General features: G+C 31.9%; 4 protein-coding genes across 6 annotated transcripts in view; 2 read left to right on the top strand and 2 right to left on the bottom strand.

The window, feature by feature from the left end:
* Positions 1-70: 70 nt before the first annotated feature.
* Positions 71-2,098, bottom strand: LOC132914868 (toll-interacting protein-like). The gene is made up of 6 exons (XM_060974366.1): positions 1,871-2,098; positions 1,171-1,344; positions 926-1,059; positions 634-838; positions 373-543; positions 71-299 (listed from the first exon to the last, which is right to left on the bottom strand). The coding sequence occupies exons 1-6, from the start codon at positions 1,946-1,948 to the stop codon at positions 189-191; spliced, it is 873 nt and encodes a 290-aa protein (XP_060830349.1). The 5' UTR covers positions 1,949-2,098; the 3' UTR covers positions 71-188.
* A 518-nt stretch (positions 2,099-2,616) lies between these two features.
* LOC132914863 (twinfilin) lies at positions 2,617-8,163 on the top strand. Of its 3 annotated transcripts, none has more exons than XM_060974361.1 (5): positions 2,617-3,074; positions 3,201-3,278; positions 3,356-4,015; positions 4,079-4,197; positions 4,289-4,393. In XM_060974361.1, the coding sequence occupies exons 1-5, from the start codon at positions 3,050-3,052 to the stop codon at positions 4,376-4,378; spliced, it is 972 nt and encodes a 323-aa protein (XP_060830344.1). In that variant the 5' UTR covers positions 2,617-3,049; the 3' UTR covers positions 4,379-4,393. The 3 variants fall into 3 exon arrangements, with proteins under 3 accessions (XP_060830344.1, XP_060830343.1, XP_060830342.1); XM_060974360.1 differs by lacking the exon at positions 4,289-4,393 and adding an exon at positions 4,545-7,144 and having other exon boundaries at positions 2,635-3,074; XM_060974359.1 differs by lacking the exon at positions 4,289-4,393 and adding an exon at positions 7,438-8,163 and having other exon boundaries at positions 2,636-3,074.
* On the bottom strand, positions 8,021-9,424 carry LOC132914871 (RPII140-upstream gene protein). The gene is made up of 4 exons (XM_060974371.1): positions 9,002-9,424; positions 8,680-8,931; positions 8,360-8,611; positions 8,021-8,281 (listed from the first exon to the last, which is right to left on the bottom strand). The coding sequence occupies exons 1-4, from the start codon at positions 9,148-9,150 to the stop codon at positions 8,167-8,169; spliced, it is 768 nt and encodes a 255-aa protein (XP_060830354.1). The 5' UTR covers positions 9,151-9,424; the 3' UTR covers positions 8,021-8,166.
* Positions 9,425-14,716: 5,292 nt separating this feature from the next.
* Positions 14,717-21,802, top strand: part of LOC132914847 (probable cationic amino acid transporter) — a 66,040-nt gene continuing 58,954 nt past the window's right edge. Inside the window, exon 1 of the mRNA XM_060974332.1 lies at positions 14,717-15,518. The gene's annotated coding sequence lies outside the window, so the exon portion shown is untranslated. The remainder of the gene's footprint in view (positions 15,519-21,802) is intronic.

Here is a 21,802-nt window from a genome sequence, read left to right as displayed (position 1 = left end):
TTAAAAAATATATTTCCCTGCCCAATATATTCTATGGATCCCCTTATATTAAAATCACTAAACGTTGATATACCATAAAATGCATGGTAATAATTTGCAAATATATTACATTTTAAAAGAAATACAATATAGCAAGAAAATACAAATATGGCCTTTGGAGTTAAATGACGAGTTGCATAAAAAGTTACTTATTCACACATTTGGAGTAATGAATTTATAGTTACATCTTTCTTTCCATTATTTGCATCATAAACTGATTTAATTACCTCTTTATCCACATTTGGGAACATCTCTGAAATCTATAAGTTATTACATTATTACAAAAGTTGCTTTATTGCAGAAAAAAGTGAAGCTATTATCTTCTTACATTACCTGCTTTAATACAACTTCAGCATCTGGCATAGAACTGGGAATAATAGGTGGTACTGCAGCTGTAGGAGGTGCTGTGTAGACATTTACTGGCGCATACTGTGTCATGCCAAGCATTGTTGAAGAAGGAACCATCATAATTGGAGGTGCACTCATGTATGGATGACCTTTAGTCTATCAAAATGGATAAATTATTAACTACAGGTATTAACTTATTGGTAGTAGATTAAATACATTTTCTGTCATGTTACTAATAACTTTTACCGTATAACTAAAAACTAAATTTATCATTCCTTCTTGATTGTCTCCTTGCTTTCCACTAAGCATGTACCAATCTTCGTGCATTTCCCCTTTCTGGAGGACCTTTGATGGAATATCTATGTGACCCCATGCAATTAATTCATCCATTACAAACGAACATTCATCATAAACTTCTACATATATTTGTGAGACTCCTGGTGGCAAGTAACTGAATAATAAAAAGATAAAAGAAAGTAATGGGTGGAATAAATACATAAATTTGATTTATAATAAATTTACTATACAAATTACATACCATTGAATAACTTTGTTCCAGTGTGGATTTTTTGCTCCGTTTGAACATGTGTGTGTTTCATATACAGCATGGCCTACTCTTAATCTCACATAAGGATCCATTCTTGTCATCCCATAGTTTTTTACAAGCTTAGCCTATAGGAAGTATCTTTTTGAAATTACGGATAAAATATTATTACAAAACATACACTACTACTTTTTAAAATTGAATTAACTCCTACATATCCACTAAAATTATAGAATTACCTGAACAATTGTAATACTAAGTCTACCGACATGAGGTTCATGCATTGTTGGCATGTTCTGCATTTGCAGCTGGTGAAGAGCAAGTGCAGCCTGCTGATCTGCAGCTTCTTGTTGTTGTTGAGCATTGCGCTCTTCCAATCTAAGAAATCCTTGTGGGAGTGGGCCTAGAAAAGCCTGGAACATTATTATTATTATTATTTCAAATCAATATTTATTTATTCGTATATATTGTAAATTTTGCTGGAGGTGTGACAAATTCCACTGAATAATTATATCCCATTAATTGGCAATGTTATGTTAATGCAACATTTTATTTGTAGTTTCTTTTCTATCAATTTGCATTAATAATTCTATTATTTAATATAGAATTCCAAGAATTTTCTTAATATTTCTTTTGCTGTTATTTCTTCGATCTAAATTCTAAATTGAAATATTTATAATAGTATAATAAACTATTGTTTGATCCTTAATGGATTAATGTTGTTTAACAAATTGGCAAATGAGTCATCAAAAAATGAATATTTACGAACTTAACTGTTAATTGATAATAATTAACGAAATGAATCTTTAATTTTAAAATACTGTACGATTTTCATTTTAATTTAATTGAATATTAAAAATGGATTGAATTGACGTGATGACATCTGTACTTGATTTCAAAAAGAATTGCAACGTTTGTTGTAAAAGTTACATTATTTACCCGTCTTTTCCACTCTTCATACAAATCTGATCGCCTTTCGGTTTCCCTAACAGTTATCCGAAGGTTTACTGAATTCATAACTTTTTCTTAATATTCTTAATATAATAGTATAATCGACTTCGATATAAATGAAACCTGTCAAACTACACGTATTTTTTTTTGCATCAGAATAATCATAACACACATCTGTCACGCTGATGTCACGACATCTTAAGAGAATCTTTCAAACACTCGAATTACGTGTACATTTCAAACGCGAATGATATTACAGAAATTCCAATTCCAAACGAGAATCTAGATACGTGAGCCAATAATACAAATGATTCTTATAAAAACCTATTTTCCAGCACTAATTAAAAATCTTGAAATAAAATTAAAATATTGTTGTAAGATATAAATCAATTATAAGTAAATATCTATATGTAATACAATTAATATTAGATTACAATATATAGTAAAATAATAGACTGCATATTTTTATGTACTTATAGGAAATTGTACAGAATGTAAATAATATGAGAAAAAATATAAAATATTCAAAGTGTAATGCTTCCTATAATACTTTGTAAGTAAAATAATCTTCTACTGAGATTTTATTGTTTTAATTATCGTTTTAAATATGTATATGAATTTGCATAAAAATCCGTAATTTAATAATATGATTAAGTTTGTAAATGAAACTGAAGATTGATTAAAATAGATACGCGCGAATAAAGGGCAAAAGTCATGTTGCAAAATTTCAAAAATCTTTATTCGTCATAATAATAATATTTGAGTAAGTTGCATTTTTCGCGTTTGAAATAATTTTCTGTGGGTATTTACATCGCTTCTTTTCTCAGTTAAGATTTTTTTGTTCAAGATAAATTATAATCGCTTGGTTTGCAGCACGGTCGTACGGCCGTGATTTGGAGCATTCTTGACAGGTTCACTGGCGTGACGTACGTTTCTCTGTTGCTAGGATCCTCCCGAAAAGTTCTCCTCTAAATAGGTTGTGTATCGGTGGTTTCCCCTAATTTCGGATTCCGTTGCGATTTTTTTCATCGTGTTCTAGTCATTTAAACGGTCCGTTTGTGGTGGTGGTGGTGGATCGTTCATTCACAATTAATCCGAAGAGGTCGGGGAGGAAGCGCGACCAATTTTCTACCATATTTTCAACAGAGCTCGAATTCTTCACGAACCATGTCACATCAGACAGGAATCAAAGGTATTTATTATTACATTGTGATATTAATTCCATATAACAATCTCGTAGAAAGTTCTACAATGTGGGCCATTAACCTCTAAATATCTTTACAACGATAATGACAAATTAATGGTTTGGTTATTTCAGCGAACGATGCCCTTAAGAAATTGTTTGCTAAATGTCGAGATGGAAAAATACGAGTCTTGAAAGTTTCCATAGAGAATGGTAAGTTTGTCTTTTGCCCTCAGTGAGTGTGAATTTAATATAAGTTTCATGAATAAAAGTGTATCTTTGTTTCATAGAGGAACTAACACCTGCTGCTTCTTCAAAACCAGTGAACAAGTGGCAAGATGATTACGATAAGATGATCAAACCGTTGATCATTGAGAATCAACCTGCATATATTCTTTATCGACTAGATACTAAGTCTCCTGACTCTGGTTATGACTGGTTATTTATCTCTTGGTCACCTGATACTGCACCAGTTAGGCAAAAGATGTTATATGCATCGACAAAAGCAACTTTGAAACAAGAATTTGGAACTGCGTCTATAAAGGAAGAATTGCATGGTACGGTGCCAGAGGATATAACATTAGAAGGTTATCATAAATACAAAAGGAATAATGCTGCACCGGCACCGTTAACCACTGCAGAAGAAGAGTTAGCAGAACTTAAAAAAAACACAGTTACTACAGATTATAGCGTAGAAACAAGGCATCAAACATTGAGTGGTGTTGCCTTCCCTGTTACGGATGAGGCAAAACAAGCTATCATGGAGCTTGGTAAAGGTATACACGAATACGTTCAATTAAAAATCGACTTAGAAGAGGAAAAGATACATTTAGTTATGGCTTGTGAAGTTTCACTGGATAAACTACCAACAAAAGTCCCATCTGATTCTGCTAGATATCATCTTTATAATTTTAAACACACGCATGAAGGAGATTACATGGAATGTATAGGTATGTTGTAAAAATAAAAGTGTTAGTCTTTCAATCAATAATGTACCTCTATTTATGTTGCAGTTTTTATATATAGCATGCCAGGATACAGTTGCAGTATTAAGGAAAGGATGTTATATTCATCATGTAAAGCTCCGCTATTAGAACTTATTCAATCACTTGGAGTGACTATAACGAAAAAAGTAAGTAAATAAATACAAGTTCTTAATATAAACCATATCTTCTAATTTATTTTGTTTCTATTGGTTTGTTTTTGCATGAATGTCTTAACAGGATCATTTAAAACTGGTAAATCATATTAGAATCTATATGCTTTTCTATACCAGTGAGAAATGTATTTCATATTTAATTAAAAAAAGATAGTTCGTATAGCGTGCATCGATATTAACGGATATTTTACCCTTTTAGTCGCATTGTATAGTATTTCTTGCTTTCACATTCCATCTCTTTTCATGTGAATCTTAATGTTGAAATTAAATTATTTCTTTTTTTTCTTTTTTTATTTTCGTAAAAATTTGATAAATCCTAGTTGGAAGTAAATAGTGGTGAGGAATTGGCAGACATGTTGGAAGATCCTCCAACTATAAAAGAAACAGCTGCAATAACTCCTGCAACTCCATCAACGCCTTATGCTCCTCCTCAATCTATATCCGAGAAAAAGTCAAAACAGAAGAGATCTTGTATCTTGAGTTAACCGAATCTACGTTCTTTGTCTGTCATTTTTAAATGTTTCTTAAATGTTATAAAATATTTCAGATGTTTTACACATTTAATATCTTCCTTCGTAAATTCTGAATTTGTGATAATACGATATTAATTGATCGAATATGTTATGTAGTGTAAGATGGTGTAATCGGTTTTGAATAACTTCAACATTAGCACAGTATAGTTATGCAGTTATTATGGAGTGATTTAAATGAGAAAATGTTTAATGCGCATCTTTACAGAGATAAATCTTTTATTAATTAGCAATATATTTATTGATATTTAGTAATAATTGGTCAAAGTGATATGTATATCTATGTAGCAATTCAGAGTAGACCAAACAATGTATTTTTCTAAATTTTAAAGAGCAAAATTGTCATGTTAAGATCTTTACAAAATATCTTTTTGATAACTATGAGAAACTCGCAATGCATAGAATTCCCATGAGGTGTAGTTCTTGTTGATCCAGTACCATAATGTAATGGATAATTGTTTATTCGTGCAGAAAATACCGTACGAAAAGGAACAAAAAAAGCAGAAAGATCATGAAGCGAGAATTAGTTGCTTGACATTGAAAGTGAAGCCTTCTATTGGATTTTGCATTTTTTTAATTGCGTTCCAATGTCTAATAAAAAATCTTATGAAGATATTTTTTTCTCTATATAGTTCCTTTAATTTACATCTTTTATAGTTTATATAATTCTTATTCTACTTTTAATGTTTATTGTGTCAGATGTGAAAAATAAACCCAGTGAGTTAACTGCGTGAATTAGTTCCTAGTCCAATGAAAAGTGATATATTATATTTTTAAGTACTCATTTTTCATATATTAGTAATTTTATTAAGTGAAACTCGAAGGCTTGACTTTCAAATTCATTCAAACACTCATATAGGAATTAGTGATAAATAGAGGTAGAGTGTTTCAAACAAATATCTGTGGTAAAACCTGCATACCTTATGTGATTATTAGAGAGTTAGGGAAAATTCCATGTGCTCCAGTTAGCTAATGCCACTCACCTAACTTCTCTGTGAAATATAAATAAGAAGATAAATGGATAAGTGATAAACGTGCAAATTACCACATTAACTTGTGGATATATTTTCTTTGCACATGATTATCATTTTTGAACACAAGCTAGTGATAATACTATTTACTTTATATACATATTAAATTATATATGTATATATATATTTACATACATTATATTATATATGTATGTATGTATATATATACATATATTATATCATGTTCTATACTATTGTAAATTATACAAAACATTAGATTCCACAAATATATATATATAAAGACTGAACTTGGTATGTCCCATTAGTTGTACAATCGGAAAAATTGTTCAGTGTTTAAATCTATATAGATAAAAATATTTGAACATTCATATATACGTATGTACGCACTTACCCATACACCTACACCCACACACATTCTATACACCTTACGGTTATTTTTTAACATTTTATTACTTTCATTTTTAATAAAAGATTTAAGGTATAATAAGATATGTTTTAAATAAGAAAATTCATTTATCATATTCTTATAAGCTTCAATTTAATAATTTAAACTGATTAGAGAACAGCGCATAATGAATTGTGATAAGTTACTGTTATCTCTTCTAGAGTATATCTAGATTTCTTCTAAAACATTCCTAATACGAAATGTATAGCAAATGGGACTATAATCTAGTAGCCAGCAAACAAGATATTCGAGAGGCATTCTATTTTTTGTGATCTGTATTTTTTTAACTCTCGTAGCTTTTTATAAACTTTTTAAAAATTTTCGTCCAAGAAATAAATAAAAAACTTATTGAAAGAGTTTGGCCTAATTTAACAAGGATAATAATAACAAAGTGTGTCAGATTCTTGGCATTTATTGAAATCCATCGAAAAATTTTTGTTACTTTTCATTTGCTATCAAGTATATATTATTATACATACATTTGCATTGATATGAAAGTTAAGCTCAAAGCATGAGATTTTTTACAAGAATTGGAAGTTCTTGAATATAATATACTCATAATTTATTAGTATTTCATTCCTTTATAGTTGTGTAGAAGCTTTTTCAGCTTAAATTCCTTATCAATGTTTTCCTATTTTTACATGTTGACGAACAAATAGAATTTGGCACACATTTCTATGTCTAGTTGCAAAAAAAAGGAAAGTTTTTCGCGAAGTGCTCAAAAACTTGTTAATGAATAATGTGTTCTATATTTAAGCATAACGCACACGGTTGCCTGGGAATATTTCAATTTATAATATATTGTACCAGGCCTATTCTGTAAGTTTTTAGTATAATTCCGTTTCCAACCTGTTAGTACATAATTGTAGGTTCATTATGATCAAACAAATTGTGTATCTTGCCAATACTAAACACGCTAGAAATAATAAAGCATTATGCAATTTAATCTTAAACTTTGTTGTGTTTTAATTTGCCAATAAGGTAACGTGTAACACTTCTTTATTTATCATGATTTATCTACACAGAATTTATTAGGTTTCTAAGGAGCGCACGTGAATCAGTCGTTGGATGGGTATGTAATTATGATTAAGATTTTAAGGTATGTTTAAGATCAGCTTACAGAATAGGCCTATCAAGTTAGAGTTTCATTTTTCATTCTTCCTGTATTTTTTTCTCACAAAGTAAATGATGCTTCTAGTTCGTAATGCAATGTAATAATTCCGTTTAAAATATGTTGATTATATAGCTTGAAATAGATGATGGAAGAGAACTAACTGAAGAATTTTTACAAGAGGAATTACATCCAAAAATCAGTTTACATCAGCCAAAATTTGCGAAACCTAAGGGTCCACCAGGCAGAGGGGCAAAACGTTTAACCAAGGTTCAAGATTTAGGAACTTCGGAACAAGAGATTTAAAAAAATGTTTTTCAAATTTGTTGAGTTGAACTAAGAAGATATATAATATGCTCACCACATATATAGATATATATACATATAAATATATATTGTGTTCTCTTGTGTTAAAAGATGAAAGTTTTTTATTTTATCTAACTTTTTTCCTTATTAAAGAGGATTATTTGTTTTATAATTTAAGAACCATTTATATGAAGATACTTCAAATCTTAAAAAGGAGTTTCAAATATTAGGCCTATTCTGTAGCTATGATTTCAAACTTGTATTTATACTACATTCATTTATAATTTAATGCACAGAGTATTATTAGGATGTAAATAAGGATTGTTCTTAATGACAATTGATTATATTACAGAATGATATTGTTATTCATCGTTCATCTTGAATATTATGGATAAGACCAGAATGATTTGCATATGTTCTATACATGTTTTGTATTTATCAAATACAAATATTATTGCATAATATTTTATGTAATAATTACACAATAATTACATAAATTAATAGATGTATGTTAATAAGATATATATATTCGTTATTAAATTTTTATCTTTTAAATTCTTACTCTTTCTCCTTATTATTAAGTGCTTCATTCGCTTCGCGATTCTTCATATACATCATTTGCAGTTCTGATATTTCGTCTGCGTGCATGGCCTTTTCACATTCTTTTATTTTACTAAAAAATGGAAATTTATCTTTGGTCTTCAAATTTGGAATGAAAAACTTTTAAGTTCAATTAATATAGCAAACATACTCTCGTCTTGCGTTCATTAATTTGGTTTCAATTTCATAAATGTTCTTCATTTTAGTTCCAGTTATCCATAAAAGGAATTTTGTGACAGAGCCATAAAAGCTACCCATTATTATACCTAATACAATTCCTGCAGCTGATCCCTTTACACCCATATTTATTTTGAACAGGAAACCAGTTATAGCACCACTAAACGTAGAATTTAGTATGTCAAATTTGTATCCTCTATATACATAGAAGAATGAAGACATGCCCCTGATAAAGAATATTAGATTAATTTATATTTTTACAATATTATAATAGAAATTAATTGCAAGTCTTACGAGAATAAGAAACAAAAAAGTCCAAGTTTCATGGCAAATGGAAAACCTGCTTTAAGCATAACAAACTCAAGTCTTCTTTGCAGTTTTACTTGATATTCATATTTGTGTTCATATAAAGTAGCTTGATTCTCATGTTTGAATGTTTTTGGTACATCTTTTAATTTCTGTAATGCACCCAAGGTAAATCCTGCTGCACTCCCTGCAAATGTTGTGTTCAAGACTGATTGTACCTCTTTGGTCGGGTATCCTTTTCTATGCAAAGGAAATATTATAACAATGTGTTAAATAAATGGATGAATATAAATTAAATGATTACTCTTACTCGTCATAAAAGTAATGTCTGTATTTGCTTAAAAATTTTTTTACTTTGGATGTATCTATCCACTCATCATTGGAAGTGTTATCGAACGAAGAAGAAAATGGGAAAAACGCAGTGCAGATCAATCTTCTATCTATTACTGTACGTAACATATTTCTTCTATATTTATCGCTTTCAGGTTATGTATTATTTAACATACATTCAGTAAGCACTGATAAAATGAAATACTATAAAATTATATATTCATAGTTTATTAGCAACAAAAATAATATTATTACAAACTAGATTCCAAATTCAATTACTTTATTATAATAATTATAATAATTATTTCATAAAGAAAGTGAGGTTAAGGATTCAATTTGTTAACACATAGCCAAACTCGCACGCCAGAGCGAGCTATACGCTTCTCACCGCACTGGACCTCACAGCTAACCTGTAGGCTGTCCATCATGTATTTTTTCAAGTAACGAGGACTAATATTCACTACTTGAAAAACAAAGAAGTCTAAAAATTATTTAAGTAGTCAATTATATTTTGAAATAATGATTTTGTTTAACGATTTCACATATCGTTTATACAAAACATCAAATTAAAGGTATATATTAAAAGTATAAAAAAATATAGGTAAAATTAAAAACATTAAAGATGACTAAAAATAAATAACACGACTTGAACGTGAAATTAGAAATTTATAATGCATTTTAATATTTTTTTACAGTGTGGTATCGTTCGATTATAACTTTATTTAGTCATAACTGATAGCATAATTTTCAAATTAATTTTAACACCATCAAATTGGTGTATTTTATTATATACTGTACTTTATAAAAGCAGAAAAAGTATCGCAATTAATTGGGAACAATTCCAGGTAAACAATAACTGATAATAACAACAAAAAAAGAAGAAAATGCCTTGCTAAAGTCAAAAAAGGGAGATCTCCCTGTTCGGTTGACTAAGATCGATTATATAAATATCGAGAATTGTACGAATATAAAAATGGCGATATATGTATGTATTCGAGAATCGAAATTATAAGAATCGATATATTAGTATTGCGTTTGAATTTCTCAATGTGAATTACGTGTACTTCGTTAACGTAATGCTTCCGTGTTTTATTGAGATTTATCCCGTATTTATTCGTTTTCGTTACTTTCTATGTATCCTGAAAGCCATTAGACATCAAAGTTATATATTTTCAACCGCCATATTCGACATAATTTATGAAAATTATCCGTGACAGACTTCGCTCCCCTTCCGTAAGTACTACATGAGAAATAAAAAATCGCAATTTCTATCGTATTTTTAAAAAAATAATAAAAAAAATTTAGTTAAATTTCCTTGTGAACAAATACAATGAATGGTTTATTTAAAAAAATGAAGGTTCATGTTTATTAACTTAACCTTGAAATGATACTTTGGGGTCTTTTATGATCTCAACAGGATACTGGTTTTGATTACCGTATTGCAAAATAATTGCAAAAGAATGGTTCTTTAACTTTTTTGAATATTTGAACATTCGAATTTTATAGTTTGCATCTTAGGTATGTAAAGTATATTTAGTGAATTGGAGTCCTATCTAAGAGAAGACACTATTTCTTTTAATGATCTTCTTAGATTAGATTGAAATTAATGATAAAAGCCCCATTAAGGAGAAAACATTATAGTAGAAAAAACAAATTTTAAATATGTACTATATATTGATATTAATCAACACGTTTCACGCATAATTCGTCATTATAATTATATCTAATTAGAAATAGTTACAGTTATTTTATATAGTTACAAAAAATAGCTTAAATATTATTATAAATTAATGGTTTAAATATTCTAAATTAATGTCACTATATAATTCCAGACTAATACTATGCACAAAACAGGTAGAATTATAAATGCATAAATCGTATTTAAAATTATAAATATGCAATTGTCAATTCTTTAATCTATATCGGGTAAACTTAAAATGGATATGGGGATTTCTCGAAAGAGTTGATCTGAACTTCATTTTAGATCATACTGAACTTATGATTTCATTTTATAACGTTTAATAGTTTTTGACGAAAAGAATATAAAGATGTATTAATTTTAAGACGTCTTATAAAAAGGATTGGTATCATGACGATGACTTTATTTACTAAGTCAATATGGCGTCCAACTGTGCAATATGATTTTTATATGCATGTAACTTTGAAAGTCATTATTTTCACGCTTTAGTACTAATATTTTTGGATTTTACTTTTTAGAACTATCATATGTTGTAATAAAAATTTTGTATATATCAAGAAAAAGTTCGACCAAAATCTACTTTCAACCTATTCGAATTAATCTCGTGAACGACACCTAAACCTAAAAGAAACGAACAGGTGCATCGTATATGCGCCGGCGTACGATGTTGTTCTGACGTAACAATATTACGTCAGAGCATGGCCTGTGATACGCAAGAGGGATAGTACGCGTGGGTGTGCTGAAAAAGATGAAGGAGGCGTGGAGGGAGAGCCGTGGAGGGGGTAGAACGTCAATAGGAGAATCCTTTAGGCGCGTGGTGGGGGAACCAGAAGAAGGTGAGGGTGAACGTAGGGATGGGCGCTAGGAGTGGAACCAGGGCCGTACCTTGGAGTAATATTGTAATTGTATTGTAAATATAATATGCATAATGTTCATAATTTTTGTACAAAAATATAATATATAGAAGAATAATTCAAATCTCTTTGTTTTATAAATATTATTTATTTGTAAAATATACTTTGTAAAATCAAATTATTATATCATTTACAATTTAAAATATTTCTTCTATATTATAGAATAAGATACAGTATCTTTAAATGGACCTTTAAGAGGCAATTATTTACATCTTCATTTCGTTTTATTAAAATCATTTACTCAGCATTAACATCATTTATTTCATTCCTTCATCGAGTGAGTCAAATTTTCAGTTAATAATTTTATTTAACTTTCCAAATAAATTGAAAGCATAAATACATTGGTTTAAATTGTTAAGGTACCATGAGATTAACTTGGATGGGCGATACTCCTCGTTTTACTTGCCTTTCTTGATTAGTTGTTTTTACGAGGTCGTGAATTTTGATCGGCCAACATTTGCGATTCTCAGTTTTCTTAGAGTCGCCCTCGCCCCTGGTTTCTTTACGGCACTGTTGGGATCGTCACGCTTGGGGTGAAAGTTGGCACAGGACGGACAGGTTACGTTTCGCCTCGCATAGTTTTCTCAGTACTCGACTTGCAAGCCTCCGGGACCGAATAATTCAATGCATTTACTATAATTATCACGTCGAGATCTATCGATCGAACCATGTCTCGCTTTCACGTTCTACGTTCCAAACGTTTATGGGTCTTTCTCTATGAAAGTCTACAGAGAATTCAAGCCTACTGAAAATTATTAATCGAGTCTAATATTAATTCTTCGTTTGATCATTCTCGAAAAGAAAATTTTTTCGAAAATTTAAAGACAGTCGAATCGAGTCTAATTTCTCGTGTAATTTACTCGAAAAACGAATTTTCTTAAATACTCGACGAGACGAACATGTTTCTTTGTTGATTGACTCGAAGTCTCTAAGTAACAAATTTTGTTTCTCAATAAAGAAAAATTCAATAAGGTTTCTGCATATATTTATTTATTTCAATTTGATTTCTATCATTCTAATCAATTTTCTAGCAAGGCAAGTACACATATTCTTGGTCTTTCAGTTCTATAATCTGAGACATCACGATTCATCAAACTTCATCTGGACCACAGTGTAGATACCTTTTGCAAAGCCCCGTAGCAAGATCAGTTAGCTTCAGTCACTAGTCTTATAGGCTCACAGATCAAAACAAGTTTTGTCCATTTAACCAGGGCCAGGAAGGCAGACACGGTCTCTAGATAGACGTATCTAGATAGCACGTCTGCGTACACTATTGAGCCGGGGGTGCTCTTGAAGCCACGATGCGGCAGGGGTGGCTTGCTCGACGGGGATAAGCTGCTGCTTTTCTGGGGATGCCACAGACACGTACTGTTTTTTGGGTTCCATACCACTATTGTATTATTTGTATCTTAAACACTTGGTTACAAATTACTTAGCCAACAATTTATTGTTGGGTCCAAGCTAGTCAATGTGAATAATATTAAAGAATTTTAGGGAGTTGGTTTCTTGGATCTGGAAATAGAAAATTTGAAGATTTTTGGCTGCAGAAATCAAAGAATTGGAAATTCAGAAATACCCAGACCTGAAAGTTAGAGATTTCACAATCTGGAGATTAGAAAATTGGAAATTAGAATTTTTCGAGTCTGGAAAATGGAAATTTGAAAATTTCCAAGTTTAGAAATTGGAAGTTTAAAAATCCTGAAACATGGAAATTGAACATTTTTCCAAGTCAAAAGTCCCAAAATAATCGATTTTTAGATCACTGTAGAATTTTTCTGTGCTGTTGACAAAGGGGTTGAGGAACTTGATCGACCCTTTGTTTCACATTTTCCATCTTAATTATCTGAATTTTCTATCGATGATCTGGCAAGCTCGATTCTTAGAATTTAATTACTTCGATGCAGTCGTTCTATCTCGAACAACATCGAAGAGACACCTCTGTGAATATTTCAACAGTTTAAGTTTAAAGGGATTGTGAAAGTTTGGTCAATCGATAATCGTCGGGGCAGCGGGTGAATTTTGGGCCAGGATAAAATTCCTAGTCTAAGGGAGGATCGTCTGCAAACGCTGATAATCACAACGTTCCAGTTATTTTAAAAATAAATTTCACCATGGTACCGGTTTAGTCATGCAAATATCGGGTCGTTTACAGGTTCCTATTTAGAAGAGGTTCCTCGGACTGGATGGTCGTTTACAGCAACTGGTGGATCTGACCGCTGGAATTATCTCTTTGAAAAGGGACTTCTCCGAGACTACTTTAGTAATTAATTAATTCTGAGAAGATATCACATTGCATACGAGATATTAAACTACTCCCTTTGTATAGTAATGGCTGCTATAATAATAGGCAATTATATGCGTACTTATGTGTGATTAGGAATAATTACGTTGAATGGAAAAATAGAGGAAGAATAGAAAGTCATATAGATCTTCTCATCATCTTGAATGGTTCAAACAGTGCTTTCTAATGTTCGTAGGTCGCTATTTATTTGTGCAGGAGATTTGTAGAATATTTTAGGGAACAGGGTGCCCCTGGAGATAGTACACTACCGGGTTTTATTGGTTTGTGGAGGGGAAGCACGGTGAAGCTTCAGTGGTGTATCATTTGGCAGGGGTGTTTCAGGGGGTGCTAGCGATGGAAATAACTTGACACACTCTAAGATTTCTCTGTGGAACTATCATCCCTGTTCTAAAGAATAATTAACAAAAACATACTTAATGCTAATATACTTTTAATATTGTACTGAACTATTGTTATTTATTTGTTTAGTATACCATGGGTGATATTATAATACTAAAATATCATGCCACAGATATCATACTATAATTACAAAAGTTTGCTTACAATAATATACTAATACCAAATCCTTTTTCAGGTGTTCCTGTATTACCAATAAATCCACGACAAACAATGTAACTGGTTACACTGTCAGGGGTGTGAAAAGGATATTTTCATGAGCAAACCGATACCATGAAGAGGTCTAAACCATCATTACTATAGCTACTACCACCACTCTGTTGGGGGTGTATCGTCAGGGGGTTGCACGCAGGTGGGGATTCGCGATAGTGGGGTCGGTTGTCTAGGGGTGGGATAGAGGCTCGATCAAGGCGAACAGAGACGGAGGCAAGCTGAGAGAGAGCGTAGCCCCACGGAGTACCGCCACCCGTGTGTGTCGCACTAAAATGTGACTCTAGCCAGCAGCATCGGGAGCCGTGTGTGAGCGCGAGCGCGAGAGCGAGAGAGAGTCGTGTGTGCCGGAATTTTCGTTAGTTTAGAAAGCGGCAGCTACGTTTTTCTCACTTAAACAGCCGACCAGCGAGCTGACACCAAATAACACCAATCAAGCAAGAACAAAAAGCTGAGAAAGAACAGAAAAAAGGGCCAATAAGGAAGGGAGGAAATCCGGCTGGACGACCGTCGTTGGTGAACCAAACATATCATAAAATATCATTTTCTCGTAGCTGCGGATCACTTAGCTGGTCTGAACTAGCTAGAATAGACGAATCTGGACTGAATGGTGAAGAAGAAGAAGAGCCAGCGTACCTAGTGCAAGGATAGGAGAGACTGATGGGTCATATCGTGCGAGTCTGATCAAATCTAGACAGATAGGCTTATAGATAGATAGATAGATAGGTATATATGTGCATTTAGAAACGGAGAGCTGGTTTCGTCCTCCGTTGTACCATCGTTATCCTCGTCTGTTCGCGTTCCTCTGCTACGTGTGGCAGCGCAACTGGCGTGTTACACGTCCAGGATCACTCAGCTAGTTCCGATGACCGTTCTGGATTAGTGTACCAATTCGTACCACTCCACCGTGAACTGTGATTCCTTGTGGCGTGGACGCAGAGGAGGGTGACCGCGACGACGGGGTAGACGAGACGAGGTAAGTACCTTATTCTGTCATTCTCTATTAATTGGTTGTAATCTTTGTCGAATAGCGTTGGACAGAGTTCCATGGACTTGGATCAGTTTTGGTGCTTTCTTTTTTAGAAAGGTTACGAGTTCTAAGCTTCTACAAAAGCTAAGTCTTATACGACCTTTATCTTATGGAAATCTTTCAAGTAGCCAGTGATTGCGGATGATTGAAAGGGAATGTGATAATGTAAGACACACTTATTGGAGTAATTCTTGTCCGGCATAAGAAAGTTGGAATGTAGAGAAATGGTGTTGATAGTCTTGTTTGCTTAGCTTTGAGCTTTATATAGGATGGTTTAAGCGTCTCTAGAGGAGGATCCTGGGTCTTTTATTTGTTCAGAGGCACTAAGGTTAGGAAACAAGAAGTTAGACTTTAGGAATCTTCATTAGAGTAAAGATAGAGATACAGCCCTAAAATCAAGGGAACAAGGCAACTCTTAACAAATTATCTGCTATCTGTTGGACATTTTTTTAATTGTCAAGGAATCTCATAAATTTTATCACTATTCATTTTCCAATTTCATACCATCGACCCTGATCAATTCTCTACAAAACCGCCTTGAAAGATATCCATTTAGTTGCAACAATTCACAATGTGTTATCACAGAGGTGATATTTCCAGAAAAGAAGCAAGTCCATCGCGTACACTGTGATTTCCTTCACGATGTCTAATTTTAGATCAGTAGTAAACAGTAGAAAAGAGAACTATTTTTCTTGCTTATGGACCTCATTTCATTAACTTTGACGTTCCCTTAGACGTAGCACGAAGCTATACATATATATAATATATCATTCTGGAATAAAGAAAGCCCGTTAATTTGCGACAGGCGGCGTTGCATAATCCACAAAACGAGGAGAAAGGGAATAATTGAAGAGAACTTTCGATTCAGATTTGGTCTGGTTGGCTGATGAGGAACGACATCCTATTCTTTTTCCTTCTTACACGTCGATGGAATGAAGCATGTCAAACTTTCCTTAAGAACCGAGGCGACGGATAATAGAAAGAAGTGCAAAAGATCCAATGATTCCCTTCTAGGGGCTAGAAACTTGTTCTTGTAATTAATTTCAGATTAATTTCTGAAAACATTTCGCTGGGTCTCTGTATTTGGTATTGAAAAACTGTGAAAAATGACTTGGTATTATTTTTAGTTTTTCAGTTTATAAGTCTAATGTTGACTTTCAAATATTTTTTGAGATACAGATCTCTTGGGAAATATTACTAAAATATAGGTTTGAAGAAATATTGATAGCTTTTCTCATTAATAGGTGGAAAGTTATAGGAAAGAATTAGATAATTGTTAGACTTGGTCTTTTTCTTCTATAATTCTATATTCTATAATTCTTCCATTCACAAAATTTTATGTAACTACAGACTTGGTAATATTTGAAATTTATCCTCTGTTACTTTCCTTGCACTCAAATTATTCTATTTATGCAAAAAGTAATATCTTCACAGTCCTTGTTATGTCAAAGTAAAGCTTTGAAGTTCATTCCTATTTATTTAATTAGCCTTTAAAGTTATTATCTACTTTCCATGCTAAAAAGATCTTTCAAATAAGATACCAATTAGTGTAATAATTATTTCAGTTGTTCTGGGATCGAGTCTTCCAAGGCTAGGCAATATAACAGCGCTCTTCTCCTTCGTATTCCCAGTGGAACATCTCTATGAAGGTCCTCTTCGATCTGTCCGATGTCTAGCACTCTCGTTTCCAGTAATACCTGGCAGTGACATTAAACGGCCCTGTCCAGGCTATCGTATTTCCGTGACCGATCGACCAAACAGTTAAGCCGCTCGTCGTAAACACGAAAGACTTGTCTCGATGCGTCGGGAACGTGATAAAAATGTTCCTCTGCACGCAACAGTAGCCTCTTTACATTTTGTTTATTTCAACCATGATCATTTTAAATGAACGATTTCTCTATATTAATATCTAAAGAAATTATTACTCTCTTTTGGGCTTCAAATTGAAACCATGAATTGCAAAATAACATAAGTTCATCAACCAATATTTTGACAAAATAAGCTTTTTGTGCTTGTCTTTTTATATATGTCAGGTTTTGTGTAGTAAATATCCAAAGGAATTATTATTCTCTTTTAGGCTTTAAATTGAAGACATGAATTGCAAAATAGCGCAAGTCCAATAATCGATATATTGAGAAAATTAGGTTTTTGTGCTTATCTCCTTAGAAGTCAGGTTTTATGTGGTAAGGATTCTTCGCTTCAATTTGTCAGAAATAGCAGCTTATACAGAATTTTTGCAATATTCAATTTATTGATTTTCTGTTCAGTTTTTGAGATGTCTGTGATCTTGCTGGTCTGAAACCAAGAGGCTCAAGAAGACTGGGTTATTTGGAATATAGAAGATTCATAGTGTGTGTTAAAATATAGGAGGTTTAAATTTAGAATGTACAAATTATAGTGATGCAAAACTTCATTAGATGATTTAAATACAGAGACATAGGTAATGCAAATTTAGAATATCAATCTTGCACATTTAACATGTGAAGAAATTATAGTATAGGAATTCTAAGCTTAGGTTGTCCACAAAATCAATAACATTTACCCTATTGAAATAGCCTGAGTTTACATTAGACATAGAGGATCCAATTTTAGATCAAGGAGAATAAAATACGAAAGGTCTAAATTTAGAATATAGAATTTCTACCTTTACTATTCAGAAATTAAAATATACAAACTGTAAGCTTAAGATGTCAACAAAATCAATAGCACATTTATTCTATTGAAGTAACCTGAGCTTATATTTTTAATATATAATTAATTTAATAATTATTTATATATATATATATATAAATAAAATAGGAATTTAAATCTAAGAATTAAAATTTAAATGTAGAATACATGTAGAACTCCTGTTTTGAAATTACAACAATTTTATATAATATCTAAGAAATATCAATCAAACGGTAACAAAAAAGTTGTATTTTGTTGTAAAAGTTGTATCTATCATACACATAATTCCCTGAAATGAAGGAAGTAGAGAGCAATGTGTCAGAACTTGAAATACAAAAACAAGAACAAATGGGATTGGGGAGGAGGGGGTTGAGAATATTAAGTCGAAGAGAAAATTTTGCAGACAAGTTTTTCTACAAATACCTCTTAATGATAGCTCGTGCTTCTCGTTAAAAAGTAAAAGAAGAGGAAAAAGGTCGATCTGAAAGAGCAACGATGAAGGAAACAGAAGTAAAAATGGAGAAAAGTGGAAGGTTTTTACCGAACGAAAGTTTGTTATATGATCGCTTGATTGCATCTGTGCATATATGCTCGTCAATTTTTTCCTGACCACGATAAAATAGAAGAGCGAACAAAATAAAGAAGCAAATGGTCCGTGATGAATAGATAGTGGATGGCATATTCGGATCTAGTGGGAGCAACAAAATGGAGTGATAAACTGGAAAGTGGGACGATAATGTAAGGATTAAATTGGTCCCTGGTCGTTTACAAAACGTGAAACATTTTCCAGCGTGAAAGACAATAGTTTCCATTGGTTGATGATCCAAATATTATGAAAGAGAGGAAATATGATGCAAAAATTGGCTTCTGTGGGATTATTTAATTTAGTGGTTTATGATAATATTGGAATACTTATACAAATTATTTGTGAATATATTATATGCATTGTACACTGCAGATCATAAGTATCAGGAAACCTATTTGTTACATTGATCGAAGAACTCAACTAAATTCTATTTTAATAAGTTTTATACATTATGAGGTGTAATTAGAAAATACAAGCAATGAAAAGAATACAATTTTTATGAAATATTGTCAGGAGTTCCAATATTTATGGCTGGCGGTACATGTACAGTGAAACCATCTTTATTAGCATTAATTATATGTTTAATACTATTCATGTTGTATTTAAATATTTTACAACTTTTGTGATAAATGCTCGAATACTATCGTGAGCCACTGTATTTTTTTTAAACGAACGCTGGAATCCAGTGCTAACATGAAATTGCTCGGAGTACTCTACCTTGCTTCACGCGAAACCAGCCATTGTGCGAACCTATTCCTGTTAATTGACCGACTTCTCGAGTCTGTGCGATTATTCGAGGCAGCTATTCGCCTCAATCATTTCCGGTAATCCGTATTTTCCTTATTTATTCAGGAACCGTGTAACTGATACCTCCTTTTCTTACTAATTAATCGTATTCCATGATTATTATCCTAATATCTGCTTCTATGGATGATTTGCCCTATACTTAAGAGAATAATCGTCGATTGTCTGAATGGCTTATAATGGAGGAACTGGTAATGTTGGCTCGAGAAACGTTTGATGGATTTTCAATGGATTATTTCGAATACCAATTGTTTAGGGAATTTTATTTTTCTTAATCTAGAAATTGTTCAGTGGACTTTTCATTCTGTAATTTATAATTCGATTCTTATTTAAATTATATTTACTAGAAACGTAAAGCAAAAGCTCTGGAAGAATTGTATACGTAATAGCTACTTTTCTTAAACTAAAGATTCTTCTAGGGACATTTCACTTAAGCTTTTTTGAACATGTTTTTATCGCTCAATTTATATATGAATTATAGTTATTCTCTTAACCCATTCACATCGGACTTCTATTTCATTGTGATTCGATTTATATATGAAATATGTTCCAAATAAGTATAATTGCGCAGAAATTGAATCATAAAGAAGTGAAAATTCATCGAGGCTACTGTGAGAAGTTGACTGAAAGATTTTTAGGTTAGGAAAAGGTAATTACACAATTCTTTTATACTTGTGGGCCGAAGTGTTTTTAACAAAAAGTAGGATTCAAGGTGGAAGGGCGGGGTTTTCAAAGAAAGCCACAAAATTCTCAATTAGGACCAGCCTAACGCTGCCTTCTGTGAATTTTTAGCAGGATTTCTTGATTTTTATTCTTGAAAGACCGACTTCCAAGCGGGTCAAGTACGAATTCATGCGTCTGGCCGCGCACTCGTTCATCCCCATTCCTGAATTAAATATCTGGTTTCATACATATTCGGTTTATAACTTAGTTATGCTGCTTGAGATAATCATGGAATCACTACACTACTTCTTTATTTAGACCTCCAATTATTTATTTAGACATCCATAACTATAAAAAAGCTTCAAATAAATAACACGTAGTGTTCCAATAATTATGGCGCAGCTGGCAAAAGGGTGATTCTATATGTAAAAATAAGTCGAAAATATAAAATAAAATTTGTTCAGAGCACACTTCGTTTCCGATTAAATTAATGTTCATTGATTAAATTAATTTTAGGTTGTCTGACTTTATTTTGTAAGCTGTACTTCACAAGACAAAGGTTATTAAGTGGTTCTTAATGTAAAATTAACCGAAATGACAAACAATTGAGAAATAAGTAACCTAACCTAACTTAATAGTATTAGATAAAGAATTAAGAATTAAGTAACCTAATCTAATTAGGTAATTCCTAATTCTTTATCTTTTAGGTTAATAACACTTAACTTGCGAAGTATAACTTACAAAATAAAGTCAGATATCATAAAATTATTAATTAATTTAATTTTTCATTCCTCAAATTGTTTTAAACTTTTGCTGTAACCATCCATCAGTATAATACTTTGAGCACTTAATATTATTGTAACTTTCAATAATACACATCCGTTGAAAGTTAAGATCTCTAGTTGCAAATTAAGTACAGTCGAAATAGAATCAAAGACTGACAAAATGAAACATGATTGAACGAATGGTGTAAGAGTTAGGTATTAACCATTTGTACAGAATCAGCGTTGAAGCTTTTCACGAAACTCAAACGAGACGATGAAGTACGTGATTCTATCAAATCAAACTTATTAAACGAAATATGTTATTCGGTGGAAAAAATACTGGTACGAACCTGATTCTAAGTGCTTTCATTCTAATTGCATTGATGTTGTGACCTAACTTGTTAACTTTGCTAGGTCACAGAAGACAAAAATTATTATAAAAAATTAAGAGATAATCGTAAAATCACTGTAAAATGGCTTCAAGCATTAAAAATTTTAATAGAACAATCTCCTATAAATCTCAAGGTATAAAAGTACAATCATTTACGGTAAATGCGATGGGAAAGTTGTGAAACATGTAGACGAAGTTAACGGTGCCTTGAAATACATTCAATACATTCCATCTTGTTTTCCATCTCGTCTAGAAGTAATTTATCCTCCTCTGGAAATATGCCAGATCGAAGAAAAATAATTTTCCTTTCTAGTATTAAAGATAAGATTTACATAATAAGATCAGTACAAAC

The sequence above is a fragment of the Bombus pascuorum genome, chromosome 15 (assembly GCF_905332965.1).
Source record: "Bombus pascuorum chromosome 15, iyBomPasc1.1, whole genome shotgun sequence".
Taxonomy (NCBI): Eukaryota; Metazoa; Arthropoda; class Insecta; order Hymenoptera; family Apidae; genus Bombus; species Bombus pascuorum.
This window is presented reverse-complemented; position numbering and strand designations above follow the sequence as displayed.

Bases quoted from the DNA above. Each gene is read 5' to 3' on its own strand.
- LOC132914868 (XM_060974366.1), bottom strand. From the start codon at position 1,948: ATGAATTCAGTAAACCTTCGGATAACTGTTAGGGAAACCGAAAGGCGA. The intron at 1,345-1,870 runs GTAAATAATGTA...ATAATGTTCCAG, and splicing joins ATGAAGAGTGGAAAAGACGG to GCTTTTCTAGGCCCACTCCC. The intron at 300-372 runs GTAATGTAAGAA...AATAACTTATAG, and splicing joins CTGAAGTTGTATTAAAGCAG to ATTTCAGAGATGTTCCCAAA.
- LOC132914871 (XM_060974371.1), bottom strand. From the start codon at position 9,150: ATGTTACGTACAGTAATAGATAGAAGATTGATCTGCACTGCGTTTTTC. The intron at 8,932-9,001 runs GTAAGAGTAATC...TCCTTTGCATAG, and splicing joins AGACATTACTTTTATGACGA to AAAAGGATACCCGACCAAAG. The intron at 8,612-8,679 runs GTAAGACTTGCA...ATTCTTTATCAG, and splicing joins CTTTTTTGTTTCTTATTCTC to GGGCATGTCTTCATTCTTCT.
- LOC132914863 (XM_060974359.1), top strand. From the start codon at position 3,050: ATGTCACATCAGACAGGAATCAAAG. The intron at 3,279-3,355 runs GTAAGTTTGTCT...TTTGTTTCATAG, and splicing joins GAAAGTTTCCATAGAGAATG to AGGAACTAACACCTGCTGCT. The intron at 4,016-4,078 runs GTATGTTGTAAA...TTTATGTTGCAG, and splicing joins AGATTACATGGAATGTATAG to TTTTTATATATAGCATGCCA.